Source organism: Podospora pseudopauciseta, assembly GCF_035222475.1.
Source record: "Podospora pseudopauciseta strain CBS 411.78 chromosome 2 map unlocalized CBS411.78m_2, whole genome shotgun sequence".
NCBI lineage: Eukaryota > Fungi > Ascomycota > Sordariomycetes > Sordariales > Podosporaceae > Podospora > Podospora pseudopauciseta.
The window spans coordinates 4,766,588-4,781,452 of record NW_026946663.1 but is presented as its reverse complement, the minus strand read 5'-3'; the positions used below and the strand labels follow the sequence as shown (position 1 = coordinate 4,781,452).

The following is a 14,865-nucleotide window of genomic DNA, read 5'->3' as shown; positions in this document are numbered from 1 at the left end:
GCTCTCATTGGCGGGCGGCAACTCCAACCCACGCCGCCAACTTGCCTGTCTAAGAGTCGTCGTGATGAGTTGTGGCTTGGGACAGGAGGTGACTGTGCTGCGTGCCGCACTGGTTTTGTTCAGCCTCAGCGCTTAGCTTCTTGGTTCGGGACTACTTCTATCTGCAGTTTCTGTCTTGGGCGTGTGTTTACTTTCCATAACACTTTTCCTCTTTTTTCTTTGCCTTTTTCGTTTTCTTTTCATCTTGGTGCCCTCCTGCTATTGAATCAGTGGTGACTCCCAAAATGAGATTTCTCAACACTACAACCCTCAAACTTGAGCAGTTCCTCAACAACATGCCCCAATATGCCATTCTATCACACACATGGGGAGAGCAGGAGGTCACCTTCAATGACATCTCGAGCTCTGCGCGAACATCGCTCAAGGGCTGGCAAAAGGTCAAGAACTGTTGCGAACTCGCACGATCCCAGGGATGGCAGTACGTCTGGATCGACACGTGTTGCATCAACAAGGCCGACAGCTATGAATTTGGAGAGGCCATCAACTCCATGTTCCGCTGGTATGAAGAGGCTCAGATCTGTTACGCCTTTCTGGAGGATGTCCCTCCACATTATTGCAGTGATGGAAAGTCACGGCCTCGCAATTCCGAGGTGGTCCAAAGTCGCTGGTTCACGAGGGGATGGACTCAACAGGAGCTGCTTGCTCCGTCATTCTTGGCTTTTGTCGACTCAGATTGGAACATCGTTGGCTCCAGGGAAACGTGCACACTTGCAGTAGCATATGCAACCACGATCGAACAAAAGGATATCCAGAATTTTAGGTCGTGTTCCATAGCAACAGTGCTCTCGTGGGCTTCTAAACGCCAGACAACAAAGATCGAGGACAGGGCTTACAGTATGATGGGTCTCCTAGGCGTTCACATGCCCCTCCTCTATGGTGAAGGCAAGAATGCGTTTGTTCGCCTCCAGCACGAGCTGATACGCCTGTTCAACGATGAAACGGTTCTTCTCTGGACTACCCGAAAAGGGTCAGTATTCTCCACCAATGCATACTCATTTGCTGAACGCATGGGGGGACGAGGCCGATATCCTGAGTGGATGGTACGGGAGAGCTTGTTTGCAGAATCTCCCGAAGCATTTTCTGAATCCAACGGGCTAGCAGTCATTCGTTTTGATAAAGGGCCCAGGAATGTCGGCATTTCCAATGGCGGCATCAGCCTCAAAGTTGAACTCTTTCAACGATTCGAAGACGAAGGTTCAAAATATCAGCAACGGCTTTCGAATTCACGGACCCCGGCTCTCTATGCGATCAAATTAAACTGCGCGCGGACCAGCGAGCCAGACGACCCGATGATCTTGCCCTTGGCCGCCACCAGCATTGGACATCCCGTCTACGAGGTACTGAGAACTGGATCCCTATATTCGTGGCAGGAGTTCATGGACACCACCAGATTGCTTAGAGGAAAATGGCAAAGCTTGGGCCGGCATAGTATTACCCTCACTCACCCCAAGCCCTCGGCCCTCATCAATCCATCAACCACTCTACTTACGGTTCACGCCAAAAGCTCGCGCTTGGCATCCTTGCTCTTGCGGAAATCATCCGGATACAGGCCAGATAAAGACGGTCACCAACAGTGGTCTTTTGTGGCACCTAGGGCCATTTCCAGCAGCTCCGATGCAGGACTCCTCGGTTTCGCAGACATGGACTATTTCGGGACCATCATGCTCAAAGACGGAGGAGCTTTAATGACAAACGGGACGTTATACATTCAAATTCTGGGTGTCACCGGGACCAGTTCTTCGCCCATCTTCTACCTGTTGGTGGTCTATTTTTGTCCGCCATTCCCCCGCTTCGGCATCTGGCTCATTGACAGGAAACTTCCTCGACCAGAGCGGTGGGTGGATATTTTGAACCAAAGTAATGGACCAAAACCGGGAAGTAGTATTGACGGAGATGCACCAAGACCAGAACATCTTCTCAAGTTCTTGAACAAAGATATTCATACAGGCTTTGACTTGGACTCTGAGGTCGATTATCCTCATACGGCGCCGTTCGGAGACAACTTGCTGGTGCAGGTGACGGCTAAACCAACACCCCTCTCTCCCAACAGCCCTCCAAGACTAGAAGGCCAACCGTTCAGCGATGATCCCGCGCAAGACACGGCGGCAAACTGTTGGTTAAGGCAGGCAACAGCAGATGAATTAACAATCTCCAGACACGTCCAGCTGGAAATCTCATTGGTGGAAAAGGAGCTACTGGAAAACAACCACCCAGACGAAATAGAATGGAAATACATGGGGGAGATGGAGGATGATGATGACCCTTGCGACTTGGACGACTAAATGCCCCACAACCTCAAAACCTCAACCCAGCCCCCCTCATAGCCCTCACAAACCCTTCCCACGCCCCCTTCCTCGGCCCCTCTACCGCCTCCAACCTCTCCCTCAACACACTATGCACAATCTCCTCTTTTTCCTCCTCCCCCACCACCAAGTCCACCCACGTCTCCTCGATATACCTCTCCAGCTCAATCCCGGGCTGATCCTGCCCCGCCTCTACCAAGTCCTTTTGCTGGGGATGCAACTCTGTCTGCACGGCCGGCGGCATGATCTCAATTACCTTGATGTGGTGGGTATGAGGTGATTCCGGACCGGAAAGCTGGCACCGGAGTGACCAAGCCAGACTGTGCACGGCGGCTTTGGTGGCGGAGTAATTTGCGCATCGGGGCAGGGGGAGGACAGCGAGACCTGAGGAGACAAGAACAATGGACGTCGGGGATGGGGCGAGCGAGATCAGGTGCGGGAGAAAAAGGGAGACCATGTGGAGGGGGGAGAGATAATTGGTGGTGAGCTCGGCTGAGACGGACGACAAGGAGATGGTGCACGGGGACGTGAAGTCGAGGGACCGCTGGAAGCCGGCGTTGAGAATGATGGAGTCGAGACGGGGGTACTTGGATGTGATCCTAAAAAAAGATCACGGTCAACGAATAGGCTAACACGAAAGGATTGATGTAGCTTACTGCTCAACCCACGCGGGCATGGCGTCCAAGTCTGACACATCAAATGGCTCAACAGCGACTTTCTCGCTGCCATGTTTCTCAACCAGGGCTTCAAGACGATCTTTGCGACGGCCAATTGCAATGACAAAAATGCCCGCAGATATCATGCGCTCGGCCAGTGCAAGACCGATGCCTGATGTTGCTCCTGTGATGAGCACCGTCTTGTATGGGAACGGCATAGTGAGGTTAAAGTGGTGATTGTTCTACGTGGTTGATTAATGACTTTCAATAAGGATATTTTGGTTTCTTGGGTAAGAGAGAAAATTGCAATTTTTTGTGGTATCAAATGATCTCAAATCAAAGATCAGTCAATGAGAAAGCAACTCATCGTGACATGAAAGGAGGGGTTGTGCCTCTCGGCAATAATTCCCATGGTCTCCACCCTCGACCGCAAGCTTCCATTCCAATTCCATCCTGCTTTGGGGTTACACTACCTCACCCACCCGGCTTTGTTTCCCGCTCCGCATTACCCTGAAACACAATTCCATACCTATCATTGCTCACTATACCATATTGTCGCCATGGACACCGTTCTGAGGAATATTCGTTCCGGTAGTCGCCCCGATAGGAGCCGCATGGTGGTGAGCAGCCGTCCCATCATGATGACCAGTCAGGCCGTGCTTCTCTCCCCAAGCGCCCCGTCTCGTAAATGTTCCCACGTCCAAGTATTGCTGGCCGCCATGTCCAAAGGTAAAAGACGTTGTGCGGTTCAACGGGACGTGGTTCCACCTCCAGTCCCAAATCGAGGCATACGTCATCCGGTAAGCGCTGAAAGCAAAAACAGTTCCAATAACAGCGCCGGCGAAAACGTCGTACCAGTTGTGGTACTCGTCGATAGTAAGCGCGCCTCCGATCAAGCAGGCCCCGAGGACAGGTGCGTACAGAACGACCAGCTTCCACATGGCAGGGTGATAATCCGAGAATACTTTCAGCTTGCCGTTCAGGTAGAGACTGAGGAAGATCAGGCCTGCAAAGGCGGCAGTGGTGTGCCCGCTGGGCATACTTTCCAGCGAGTCGTTGATCTCATCTTCATCGCCGGTGCAGATTTGCTTGGTATAGTAGATGCCTGTGTATCCCCGTCCATTGTACCCAGCTCCCTGGACACCGGCCGCATTAGAAGCCAGAGACAAATCCGGTTGGCAAACGGCAAGGAAGTGAGGGCGAAGGCCACCGATGAGCCACTTGATGAAAACTTGGAACACGGCGGCGGTGATTAGGCTGTACAGCAAGCCAATGACTGCGTTGTTGAAGTCCCAAAACGATCGGATTCGGATCTGCATGACCAGCATGATGACAATGGGAATGACAGAAGCCAGAAACGCAGCGAGCCAGATCGGAATGATCTCCTTGCGAAGAGGGTAGCCGAACTCGGGGTAGACGATCTCGCCGTCGGCAAACGTGACGGGGAACGAACGGGTCGGGGCTGGTTTCGCGTGATAAACCTGAGTGAGTCCTCTGTCAGTAACTAGACCCAAACGTCAGGAGCTCAGCAGGAGCCCAGAGAAGAATCCTTACACCCAGACCAACGGCGCCAAGGGCAGCCATGGTCAAGATATCCAGCCATGTAGCCTTGAACCACTGACCGACACTCGGTCGAGAAGACGCTGAGTGCAAGTCGCTATGGGTGTGATGGTTCGCATCCGAGGCCGGGACCGGCTTGCGATTGAGGAAGTTGCCCATGTTTATTATCGCAGAACTTGGAGTGATGGCGAGTGATGGGAACTTTTTTTCAGTCAATAGTGTCCCAGCTAACCGATGGTGTTGGTCGAATGCTGGTGTATTGAGGAGGGCACTGCGAAAGGTAGGGTGACCGGCAGCTTCCCCAAAAGATAATGTCGACAATATCTGCAGGAAGTGCAAGACTGGCCACAAACACAAAGATATATCACGGAGCTCTACTTGCTCTCCTTCAGCTCATTGTGGCATTGACGTCAGTGTGCTGCTATCCCCGGGCCGTCCCCGGGCCGTCCCCGGACCTGTTGGAACGCTACGGCTAGTCGGCAGGTGCCTTGCACGACACCACAGTCGTCCCTGTCAAGTTTAAAAACGGGCGCCCACTTTCCAGGTGCCGATGCAGCCGTGCGAAATCGATAAGCGTGCGACACTTGGTGAAGCATAATGTCTCCGATGTCATGTACCTCGTCAGAAGCTCCAAAAAGGTGGTCGAAGCGATGACATGGCCAATGTCGACCACTGAAACCCCACAGTGGAGTTTGGTGCAAACCTGGAAGAGAAATACCGAAGAAAAGGACAGCAGAGGGCATGTGCATTTGTGGATGGAAACATGACCGACCCATGTTTCGCGACCGCGGAGATTTTGAACACACCAAAATAGGCGCGATACCACGTGAGACCCTTCATCTTTGACCTGAGTTGAAGTAAGGACATTTTGGGAATGGCTACCTACTTTGGATGACTTTCATGGCAGGTATTTTACAATTATCGGGCAGCTTATCATTCAATACCTATCCTCCTATCAAGCTCAGCGAGTGCCCAACTAAGCTTTGCTCTGAAACCAAGACAACACGTTATCGAAGCCATCAAGCGATGCTCCGCTGCCATACAGCCCGGCAAGAAATGTCGCCCGGTGGCTAGCCCTGGCGACCTGGATTGCAGGGGCATACCTGCCCCCAGCAGCAACTGTTCGCGTCACCATCGCCGGATGGACAACTTCGTCGGCAAGACCATAGTAGAAACGAATGGGGCTATCGTATTCCCAGTCTATGGCTGCATTTCTGATCAGTTGCCGTTGTAGCGCACTGATGTGATCGTTCGTGTAGCCTTTCCAGAAGCTATCCGCCAATAGGTTGGTACTGTTGGGAGAGTTTGAGGGATCAATGGCGCTGATGTTATATTCTTGCCAATTGCTTTCTGCTAGTTCCCGATATTGAGGCCGCACCGCCGTCTCCAGGCCTGAGAGATTGTAGTACAGCTCGTAGCTACCAAGAGCCACAATCATGCAAGGCGCAATCCAGGCAGCCAGGGGAGGGTAGCTCTCGAAACCCTCCGGCAGTGGGAAAATGACCTTCCCAGACCAATACCGCCATACTTAATCAAGATCACTGAAGGGACTGGCAACAACCGTCGCTTCAATATCGATTCCATCGGAGCGGAGAGCTTGATGCAACCATAGCGTGTTGAGGGCACCCTGGGACCAGCCATGTGGGACCAGTTCGCCGTTGTCAAACCAAGATCCTCCAGCGCGGCGAGCCGAGCGTTGAGAATATCCACACCCGTTTGCGTAGTTGCGCCCTTGACGACATAGGCCTCGCCACGCCCTTCCTGAAGTGGGCCCTTGCCGATGTAATCCGCCGCAATGCGGCAAACCCGTTCGCTGCAAATCGCTGGATATTAAACAAAGTTTCCAGGGAGTCGGCATCGTCGGTCACGTTGTAGTTTGTATCGGAGAGCTTCACCATATGGGAAGGCACCTGGTCGAAAGAGAGGATGGTTCCATGCTGCCACGACACTACAGGAATGGTATTGTAGGCTGACACCGGAACTGCCAGTAGTCCTGTCACCGCCACAGTCTCGCCTGTCTCTGGAAATTGTTGTCATCGTCGTGACGATGCGGCGTAGAACAGCATCGTTGCTTGCTCCTTGTGTTGTGGCATCGAATCCGGGTAAGATAGGGGATGTGTCAAACAGGGGAAATGACAATGCAAAGGCAGAGTCTAGCCGTTGTGCAGTCACTAGAGTCTCAGCCTCTAGGTGACAGGTCGCTGGCCTTGCTGGCTGTCCCTTCCACGGGTTCGAAATCGACCCAGCCATCACCCCTGGAGTCACAGTGCTCAGACCAAAGAACCATAATGTGGGACTCAGCAAAAGACTCACACCAATATTCATTTTTTTAGCGTTCATCGTTCAAGCGTTGTGAGGTTGCGATCCTTGGTGTTGCTGGGTGTAATATAAAAGGGAAAGCAAAGCACACAGCCTGGAATGCGTGCTTGGCTATTACAACACACAAAGGACATGGGTTTCTGCCTTCCGAAAACAGAGCCATTGTTCAAAAACCACAGATATTGAAGTGGGGACCATGAGACCCTGGCATTCCGCTGTCTGTCCGCTTTGAGAAATGTTGTGCAGTGTAAGTACTGGATCGCCACGTCAGCATTTGAGAACGCCGTGAAAGACCTACCTGAGGCAGTAATTTCTTGGCACTTTTATTGACCTAGTATCGTGAAACTTGTCCAGCCTAGTTACCTGGGCTCCTTATCCCTACTTATATAGCTACCACGAGAGGAAGTCCGAAGCTATGTCTGCGGCTTATCATCTTCTGTCTTTTCGATGCTGCTCTTTGGTGCAATGATTCAGAGCATCTTATGTTGACAAAAGTAGGGTTACTACCGGTATCTTGGTGCTTCAGATGTCGTCTATTCTTGGCTTGGCACTTGGTGGTAATCCCAACCGTCCATCCAGGTTATTGTCGAGAATACGAGGTAGCCACATACCTGCTGTTGGCTCATCTTTGCAGACTTTGTTTTCCATCATGTTATCTCCTTAGAAATACCTAATTTTCAGATGATCTCTTGATAGATGGGACCATATCATGGTCTGTGCGTTGGGATCATGGGTTTAAAACCCTCCTCCTTTCAATGTCTTCACTCTCACCATTCCTTACGACCAATCAACCATCACGTTGGCCGCCCGCGGCTTAAAGTTTTTCCCAGGACTTGTACCGCCCTTGTCTCCTTTCTTCAGAAACCAACTTCGGCACCCACATCTCGGCTACGCGTAAGTTAGGACAGACTCTCAATATCCGAGGTCGATGAATGCCTTAATTGCTGACCCTGACCTGAAAGCTCTACTAGCTTGCAGCAAAGTGACTGAGTCATGATTCTCGTCGTGGAACTTCCTTTCGAGCTCCGCAAGCTCATAGTCGGACACTTCTGTCCTTACTGTGTACTGAAGAATGACCTCGCAGACTTTTCTACCCTGCTAGCTCTGGCGTCGACCTCCAGAGCCCTAAGCCAAGTGGCAACACCTCACCTTTACCACCGACCCACCACCCAGAAGCGGTGGCTTTTCGCCCGCACGCTACTTCTTCGTCCCAATCTTGCTGAAGCCGTGAAACAAATTTACCTTATCGAGAAGCAGGGCAATGGTGTGATGGTTCCATTTCCAGGATGTGTCCCGGGACCCTCCAAAATGGTACCAATTGAGCTTGCCCAGTACTACCCGAACCACTTCTTTTCGCAAAGCTTCATGGGGAAGTGGCTGCACAAGCTTGACCTAACTACACTATGGGACCTGGAGTTCGATTACTATTACTGGATGGTGTACATGAAGCCCAGAGGCTCTCGTCTGAGGTATTCAGTACGGCCTTTTAGCGACAACACAAGGCTTGAGATACTGGCTTCCCTCTGTCCAAAGGTGATGGCTATCAAGGCATCTTACTGTGACCGCGACGAATCACTGCTCAGTCTGAACGCCCCATAATCTATGCAACGCCTCACCAAGATCCTGCTTGTCGGCAAGGGGGATTCCCCCAACCTTTCGCCCTGCCTTTTGGTTTCCATCTTTCCGAAAGGGGTAAAATCTCGAGAAATGCACAGTTGAGGGTCTCCGCGAACATTGGTCTGAGGCAACCTCGGGGTCCAAATCGCTGGAGGGAATCAAAGTAAAGAAGCTCGCTCGCCTTACACTTTCCAAAGCATATCTGAAGAATCGCAGCTTGCGGCCCATAATCAAGGCCTGCCCCAACCTGAAGCATTTCAGGTCTGACGGTCGAAGTAACGAACTCACCTGCAGGTTCCACTTCGGGCCCGAAGACGTAATGCCACTACTCGACAAATTTGTACCCAACATGGTCTCTTTCAACCTGTCGCTAAACAAAGAGTTCAATGTTACGCGCTTTGGAACACCGTGGACCGAGGAAACCCTTCTTGAGTTGAAGGGGGCGATGGACGAGCGTGGTATTGACTACGATTTCACTTTCAACCGCGAGGTGTTTCCCCATGAGCGGTTCGAGTAGGTAAGGTACTTCAGACTTTGCTTCACTCACTCAAGAGGTTGACCACGTTGGTCCTAGTCAGCTATGAGGCAAGGTAGTACTCGGGAATGCTTTGAGCCCCAGGGGAGGTAATCGGACACTCGCCAACAGGGATAGAATCAATGGATACGAAGATTTCGTTGCTACTGAGTGGTGCTCAGCGTGATAGGAGATAGAATTTGTGAAGCGGACTTGCCGATTTTCTCACGCCATTTATGTTCTGTCAGACTTGCCGGTTGAACTTTGTGCTTCTGAATGCCATTCCATCACCAATGTTACAGGTAGTCACCCCTTTTCAGACAAAAGTCCCATTCCTCATCACAGTCAAAGTATGCACCAGCCTCAACTTCCCCTTCTCAACCCGAAACTCATGGCTATCCGGCCTCGTCCCAAACAGCACAAACGCGTCCACCGTCCCGACTGTCTCATCAATCACATACCTCCTCTGCGTGATCGGCACCCCAGACGGAACCCCCACATTGCAGCTGTCCGTGGCGCTCCCATTGCCCGTGTACCAGCTTCCCTCCAACCTGTTGCACGGCGTACCCCAAGGCACAACAACAGTAGGGTCATTGAACAAATCCAAATACGCATCCGCCGCAGCCTGGATCGTTTCCCTAGTGTCGCGGTCCGCTTCAGGAATGGTAAACCACCAGTTATTCTCCGTCTCCCTCACCACGTATTGATACGTCAGCGACGCGTTAAACGCCCAGTCGCCCTCCTTTGTGACCAACGTCTCGATCTTGACGATGTTCTCCCCCGTGGCGTCAAGTCTGATCTGGGTGCCAATCACACGGGGATTGGCGGGGTCGGTGACGATGATCTCGGTGTAGGTCGCGCATTGGGTCGTGTCGAGCAGGGAGCGGTTATGGGCGATGCGGAAGGGGGTGTTGAGCACCGAGTCGCGGATGGAGATGGCGCGGAAGTCTTCGGTGTAGGAGATTTCTGGGGAGGGGGAGAGGATGGAGGGGTCGCCGATGGTTTGGGCAGAGAGGTAGGATTCTGTGTAGCGGGTGAGGAGGGCGCGGGTGCAGCCTTCTTCGATGGGGTCGGCCTGTCGGGGGAGGGAGAGGGCGGTGGTGGCCCCGAGGATGAGGGAGGCGATCAGAAGGGTGAGCATTGTGATACTTTCTTTGGGCTTTCATATGCGAGGATAGTGAATGAGAAGTGAGCAAACATGTTTTTCTCTCTGGTTAACTAAATATAGCTACTTCAAGCTTGATTCATCCTCACAGTCATGGCCAACGTCAACCACGATATACCGGCATGGATCTGCGGGGAATCTCTATGGAAGATTGAGGTGGGGAGGTTATATAGATTCTAGCCGCCCTGAGCAGGTTGGTTCATCCAATGGGTGACGTCCAAAATGTCTTGTCATTCAGCCCGGAGCATATAGCCGGTAGTCACCTGGATCAATCGTCCATACAACTTTGAGCATCGTGGCTTGGGTACCTGCATCCACAAATTGACCTTTTCTAGTGTTCTACTATATATCTGGTTCCCGAGGAGTTGCGGAGAACTGGAGATGGTGTTCAGATTGTTTACTTTAGTTTCAGCTAAGGGGCTTGCTAGGTGGAGATGCCAAGATTACCCCTATTTACCCCTTTTCACCATGACCAGGGGAAACGGTCCACAAACAAGACTAAATGTGAGGATTCAGCGCGTTTCCCATTAGACTGATGATTTTTTTTGGCAAAGAATATCACCATAGTATCCCCCGCTCTACTCAGAGCCAGAGGCGACCAACAAAAGTCCGGACTCTGTGGAGTGGTACGACATGTCTAAAACCGCAAAACACAACATGAATCTAGCCCTCGACGATGGTTACCACTCCTCGAGCCCATTCTATGCTATGAGACAGAGTCAAAGACTTCTGTTTCTAAAGGAAAAACCTCTCTACCGTATCTACCCAGCGAAACAAAATCCCATGGCTGCTGCGTGCAAGGAGAAGTCGGCAGAATTTTGACATGAAGCACCAAACATGTCCACGTGATTCAGCTCCCTCACCCCATCAAGACTCCATTCGGTCCGGTAAAGTCAGTCTTTCCTCTTTGCCGAGGGTCCTGCTTCACAAAATCCCGAGTATTCGATAAGGGTGTGTCGCGTTCCCTTACCATTGGCCAGCCCACGAAGTCGGGCATGAGCAAGCTGCAGTGAGACGGTCGCCTCATTCACGATCGGCGGACCTTCCTTTCCCACACAGCCACTCCCTGTGTCTTCCCAGAATCCACGAAGGCAGTGGAACAGAATGAGTTGACGGTTCGAACGAGGGTACAGTAGCGCACAGAGGAAACATGTCTCATTCCTTTTTTACTCTCTGTTTCTCCGTTGGAAATTGGGAAACCCTTGCCGAGTCAGGTTCATCCAATGCATCTGAATTACTACAGGGAGAACTATTAAAAATAATTGCATCAAGAAACTATTAATAAGCCAGCAGCATCTTTCCGCAGATCAAAACTTTGTACTGCGAGCAAGAATGATAGGTTCCAGGCTCATTGAATATCACCATGTATATCCACATATCACATCCGCTCCCCACGAACTCCATGCGCCGCCATGCCATACCACCTCTATCTTTATCTTTCAATATTTCTCCTGGAGCTTGTTCCCTCAGGTATCAAGGTAGCTCCGTGACATGATGCTTAGTAGGAAGCTCATTCCTGTCATTGGTATGCGGCAGCTCAGACGCAAGATTCGGACTCTCAAGTTCTCTCGGTGGAGGTGTAAGCGGCTTGTCCTTGACTTCAGCGTCCCACTTGTCTGCACTGAGTCCGCTACTGGTGCGTGCCACACCAGCTGTTGGAGAGGAGGCGCCTTGACTTCCCGTCTCAGACATGGGCGGAACCGTAGCAGCTGTGTTGTCGGCAGCTGTTGTGGCCTCCTCGTCAGGGGGCGTGGACTTCTTCTTTCGAAGAATCCAAAAAGCTGCTGCTGCTGCGCCGATGAGAAGGACACCAACACTGACCCCGACACCAATACCTGCCTTCGCTCCCGTTGTAAGACCAGCATCACCCGCACCAGCACCTTCATCAGCGATGATCGTCGTGTTGGCACTCTCCACAGGGGCGGCTCGGTCCCAATTTCCATCACGATACTTCGTTTCGATTATACGGCCTCCACTGACATAGTACAGTCGAATGCTGCTGCTTTCGATGTGACTCGCAATGGTGAAGTCGGAATTTGGTTCGTCAGCCAAAGGCCAGACGTCGGTGTTCTGAGACGCCTGAGCGCGAAAACCACCTTCAACCGAGGCCGAGACGAACGCCGCAATCCAGTGGACCGCGCGATCGGTTCCAATGTAGAAAATGTGACGGGTCGTGTCAGTGTCAATAGCAATGCCGATTGCTTTTGGGTTGCCATCCCACGCCTCAAGCTCAAATGAAGGGGTTGCGGAGGTATCGTATGGAAATGAAGTCCGGTTAGAGGCGCTGGAATTGTTGAGTCCTCCTTTGAGTGGTGTTGGAAACGTATCTACGGGCCCTGTTAGAACTTCTCTCAGTATAGTTTGGCAAAGGAAAAAATTACCGATGAAGTAGGTGTTGTCCACGTTGAGACGGGCTGTTTCCATGTTTCGAGCGTCTCTCGGGGTCACGACTGTGACGTTACGAACACCCGAAAATTGCGAATGGATCTCCATACTTGACCGATTTGTGTTGCCCGATACCGGACTTCCATAAGACCAGCCGTCCGTTGACTTGAATTGCAATGACTGGAGCGCCTTCGATCTGTCATGGTAGAATACCCTATAACCCTCTTGCTCCCCCAGTAAAGTGACGGAGATTCCTGAATCCGTGTGGGGGCTTGGGGTCCCTCGTCTGTCCGAGATGACATTGCTCTCTTGCTGGTCGTACAATCCGGTTCTGTTGTCACACTTGTAGACAGCGTTGACAATGTCATCGTTGTTGTTTTGGTAGAATACCGAGGCCCACGTCGACCCGATTTTATCATACCAGCCAGTAGCCGCCAGTGATGTTCCCTTTTTGGGGGCGTAAGTGGTCCTGAGAGCGACTGGTGGATCTTGTGGATAGATGGGAGTGCCGTTGCTGTTACAGAAGGAATAGGTGAGGAGGCCGGTTGAAGCATTCTGAAGAACAAGCGAGGGCCCGAGGTCAGTCCACCAAGCTGCCATGGAACCGCAGAGCGATGGTGTGGGCAGAGAAAAAAGGAGCACCCAGTGGCTGAGATGCCATCGTGCCTCTGCCGATTTGGCCATGCTAGAAATGTAAATGGAAGGTGTGCTGGCACCTCCCGCGACCTCCCCGAGATGCAATCCTGGATAGTCGTGGTGCTGAGAAGGCTGTCTGAGTGACTGAAGAAAAGTAGTTTGAAGAGCCGGGTGAAGGGGGGAGGAGGTGTAAGAGGAGCTCACCCAAGTGAGACACAGCCAATGTTGTCTTGGGTATTTGCTGTGTGTTGAAGGGCCATGCTTCAAATGCCTGTCCCAGTTCGCTCCCGATCCACCCACCTCCGCGGCAGCTAAGAGTATCGAGCTTGGCAAAGCCGAGTCATTGCTACGATTACTGTCCAACCCTGTCGTAGTGCCGGAACGGTGAAGGTTACCGACCAACTGGGAGTCTGGACTTGACGATTTCAACAGCAAGGGCGGTGACACCTAAACAGGCTAGGTCAGATGCTGTCACTGGCGTCCAGCTGCATTTGACATCGCCCCCACCATATGGTGGTAATGGTTCTCTTGGAGCAGCAGATGAGTAGCATTGAATAGGACTTCATGTCTGACGTGCGTCAAGCTGGCAGCAGGATCGTCGGGTTGACAGCGTCTCATTGGCTTTTTGGACATGCCGACAAAGCATCAGCGGGCAGGACGACCAGAAGGGTACTTCCGCGATATCCGTGTCTCGGTCTCGCTCGACTTTGGTGGAAAAGCGAGGGGAAGGAATTCACAATTTCGATGGTCATTCTGTTGTGCCCACGAGCATTATTGATTCGAACTGCAAGCCCTCTTTCGAGCTGCAGGACATGGGATCGCTGGCGAACCACACGACAGTGACGAGCGGCTCGCATCACAGCATCTGCAAAGAGGCACGCTAACACCGACGCCACTTCGCTTGAAAGTCCCAGCTCCAAATCCTCCACCTGGGCGTGAAGCACTCACAAACACTGAGAAATTCTGTCACTGTAAGCTGAATAAGCCCTTGTCAGTAGTGTGTCTCATCACATCAAATAGTGCATATTCGCCACAGTGCCCTTCCGCCTGGGTCAGAAAGCTTATCTTGATTTTGCCGAGCCTATTCCAACGTTGATCTTGTTTAGTAATCGGCCGAGAATCGTGAAAAAATCGAGGGGATGAGTAGATTTAGAAGACCTACGTATTATTCAGCATTGCTGTCTCGGTTTCGTCACTGTGTGGAAAAACATGAGTATTGGGAAATCTTCATGACCAAAAGGTCAGCTTCAAAGTCGGATGCATCGCAACCCTAAAAAGCAAAGAATGCAACCCCACGTTGAGGAAGATGGTGGGAAGATCATGATCGTCGAGGCGGCGATCATAGCATGGAGCTTTGAGCCTGGCTTTCGTCGGCTCATGAAAGAACTATTGCCTGGATGGGCTGCTTCCCTTTGAGCTCGTCAGGTGTTTCGTGCGTGAATTCGTACAGGTTTGAAGGTCGATTCTTTTCGGGAGGGGCGGAATGAACTCTCCAAACTCGGCCAATATTTCCATGCAGCTGGGGTCCAACCAGTGGGAACTGCCCAGCAAGAGCAAGTAGGACAGATGGGGGTTGTCGCTTCCAAAGTGATGACATGCCCGCCACAGAGCAAGTGCCGGCCCGTCTTGCCGGTCATGCTTTCCATTTCC

At 51.8% G+C, this 14,865-nt stretch overlaps 6 protein-coding genes across 6 annotated transcripts; 1 reads left to right on the top strand and 5 right to left on the bottom strand.

Moving 5' to 3' along the window:
- Positions 1-284: 284 nt before the first annotated feature.
- On the top strand, positions 285-2,342 carry QC763_213460 (uncharacterized protein; the record flags this gene model as incomplete). The annotated part of the gene is made up of 1 exon (XM_062910387.1): positions 285-2,342. The coding sequence occupies one exon, from the start codon at positions 285-287 to the stop codon at positions 2,340-2,342; it is 2,058 nt and encodes a 685-aa protein (XP_062769298.1).
- Positions 2,343-2,355: 13 nt separating this feature from the next.
- Positions 2,356-3,237, bottom strand: QC763_213450 (uncharacterized protein; the record flags this gene model as incomplete). The annotated part of the gene is made up of 2 exons (XM_062910386.1): positions 2,356-2,962; positions 3,020-3,237. The coding sequence occupies 2 exons, from the start codon at positions 3,235-3,237 to the stop codon at positions 2,356-2,358; spliced, it is 825 nt and encodes a 274-aa protein (XP_062769297.1).
- A 324-nt stretch (positions 3,238-3,561) lies between these two features.
- Positions 3,562-4,982, bottom strand: QC763_213440 (uncharacterized protein; the record flags this gene model as incomplete). The annotated part of the gene is made up of 2 exons (XM_062910385.1): positions 4,574-4,982; positions 3,562-4,500 (listed from the first exon to the last, which is right to left on the bottom strand). The coding sequence occupies exons 1-2, from the start codon at positions 4,736-4,738 to the stop codon at positions 3,562-3,564; spliced, it is 1,104 nt and encodes a 367-aa protein (XP_062769296.1). The 5' UTR covers positions 4,739-4,982.
- Positions 4,983-5,555: 573 nt separating this feature from the next.
- QC763_213430 (uncharacterized protein) lies at positions 5,556-6,017 on the bottom strand (the record flags this gene model as incomplete). Its single annotated transcript, XM_062910384.1, has 1 exon — positions 5,556-6,017. The coding sequence occupies one exon, from the start codon at positions 6,015-6,017 to the stop codon at positions 5,556-5,558; it is 462 nt and encodes a 153-aa protein (XP_062769295.1).
- Positions 6,018-9,345: 3,328 nt separating this feature from the next.
- On the bottom strand, positions 9,346-10,170 carry QC763_213420 (uncharacterized protein; the record flags this gene model as incomplete). The annotated part of the gene is made up of 1 exon (XM_062910383.1): positions 9,346-10,170. One exon carries the CDS (start codon positions 10,168-10,170, stop codon positions 9,346-9,348), a length of 825 nt encoding a protein of 274 aa, XP_062769294.1.
- A 1,139-nt stretch (positions 10,171-11,309) lies between these two features.
- Positions 11,310-14,739, bottom strand: QC763_213410 (uncharacterized protein). Its single transcript, XM_062910382.1, has 3 exons — positions 14,378-14,739; positions 12,576-14,296; positions 11,310-12,521 (listed from the first exon to the last, which is right to left on the bottom strand). The coding sequence occupies exons 2-3, from the start codon at positions 13,261-13,263 to the stop codon at positions 11,668-11,670; spliced, it is 1,542 nt and encodes a 513-aa protein (XP_062769293.1). The 5' UTR covers positions 13,264-14,296; positions 14,378-14,739; the 3' UTR covers positions 11,310-11,667.
- Between the last annotated feature and the right edge of the window lie 126 nt (positions 14,740-14,865).

Coding starts and splice junctions, on each gene's coding strand:
- QC763_213410 (XM_062910382.1), bottom strand. CDS start 13,263: ATGGCCAAATCGGCAGAGGCACGATGGCATCTCAGCCACTGGGTGCTC. Junction 12,522..12,575: donor GGACAACACCTACTTCATCG/GTAATTTTTTCC, acceptor CAGGGCCCGTAG/ATACGTTTCCAACACCACTC.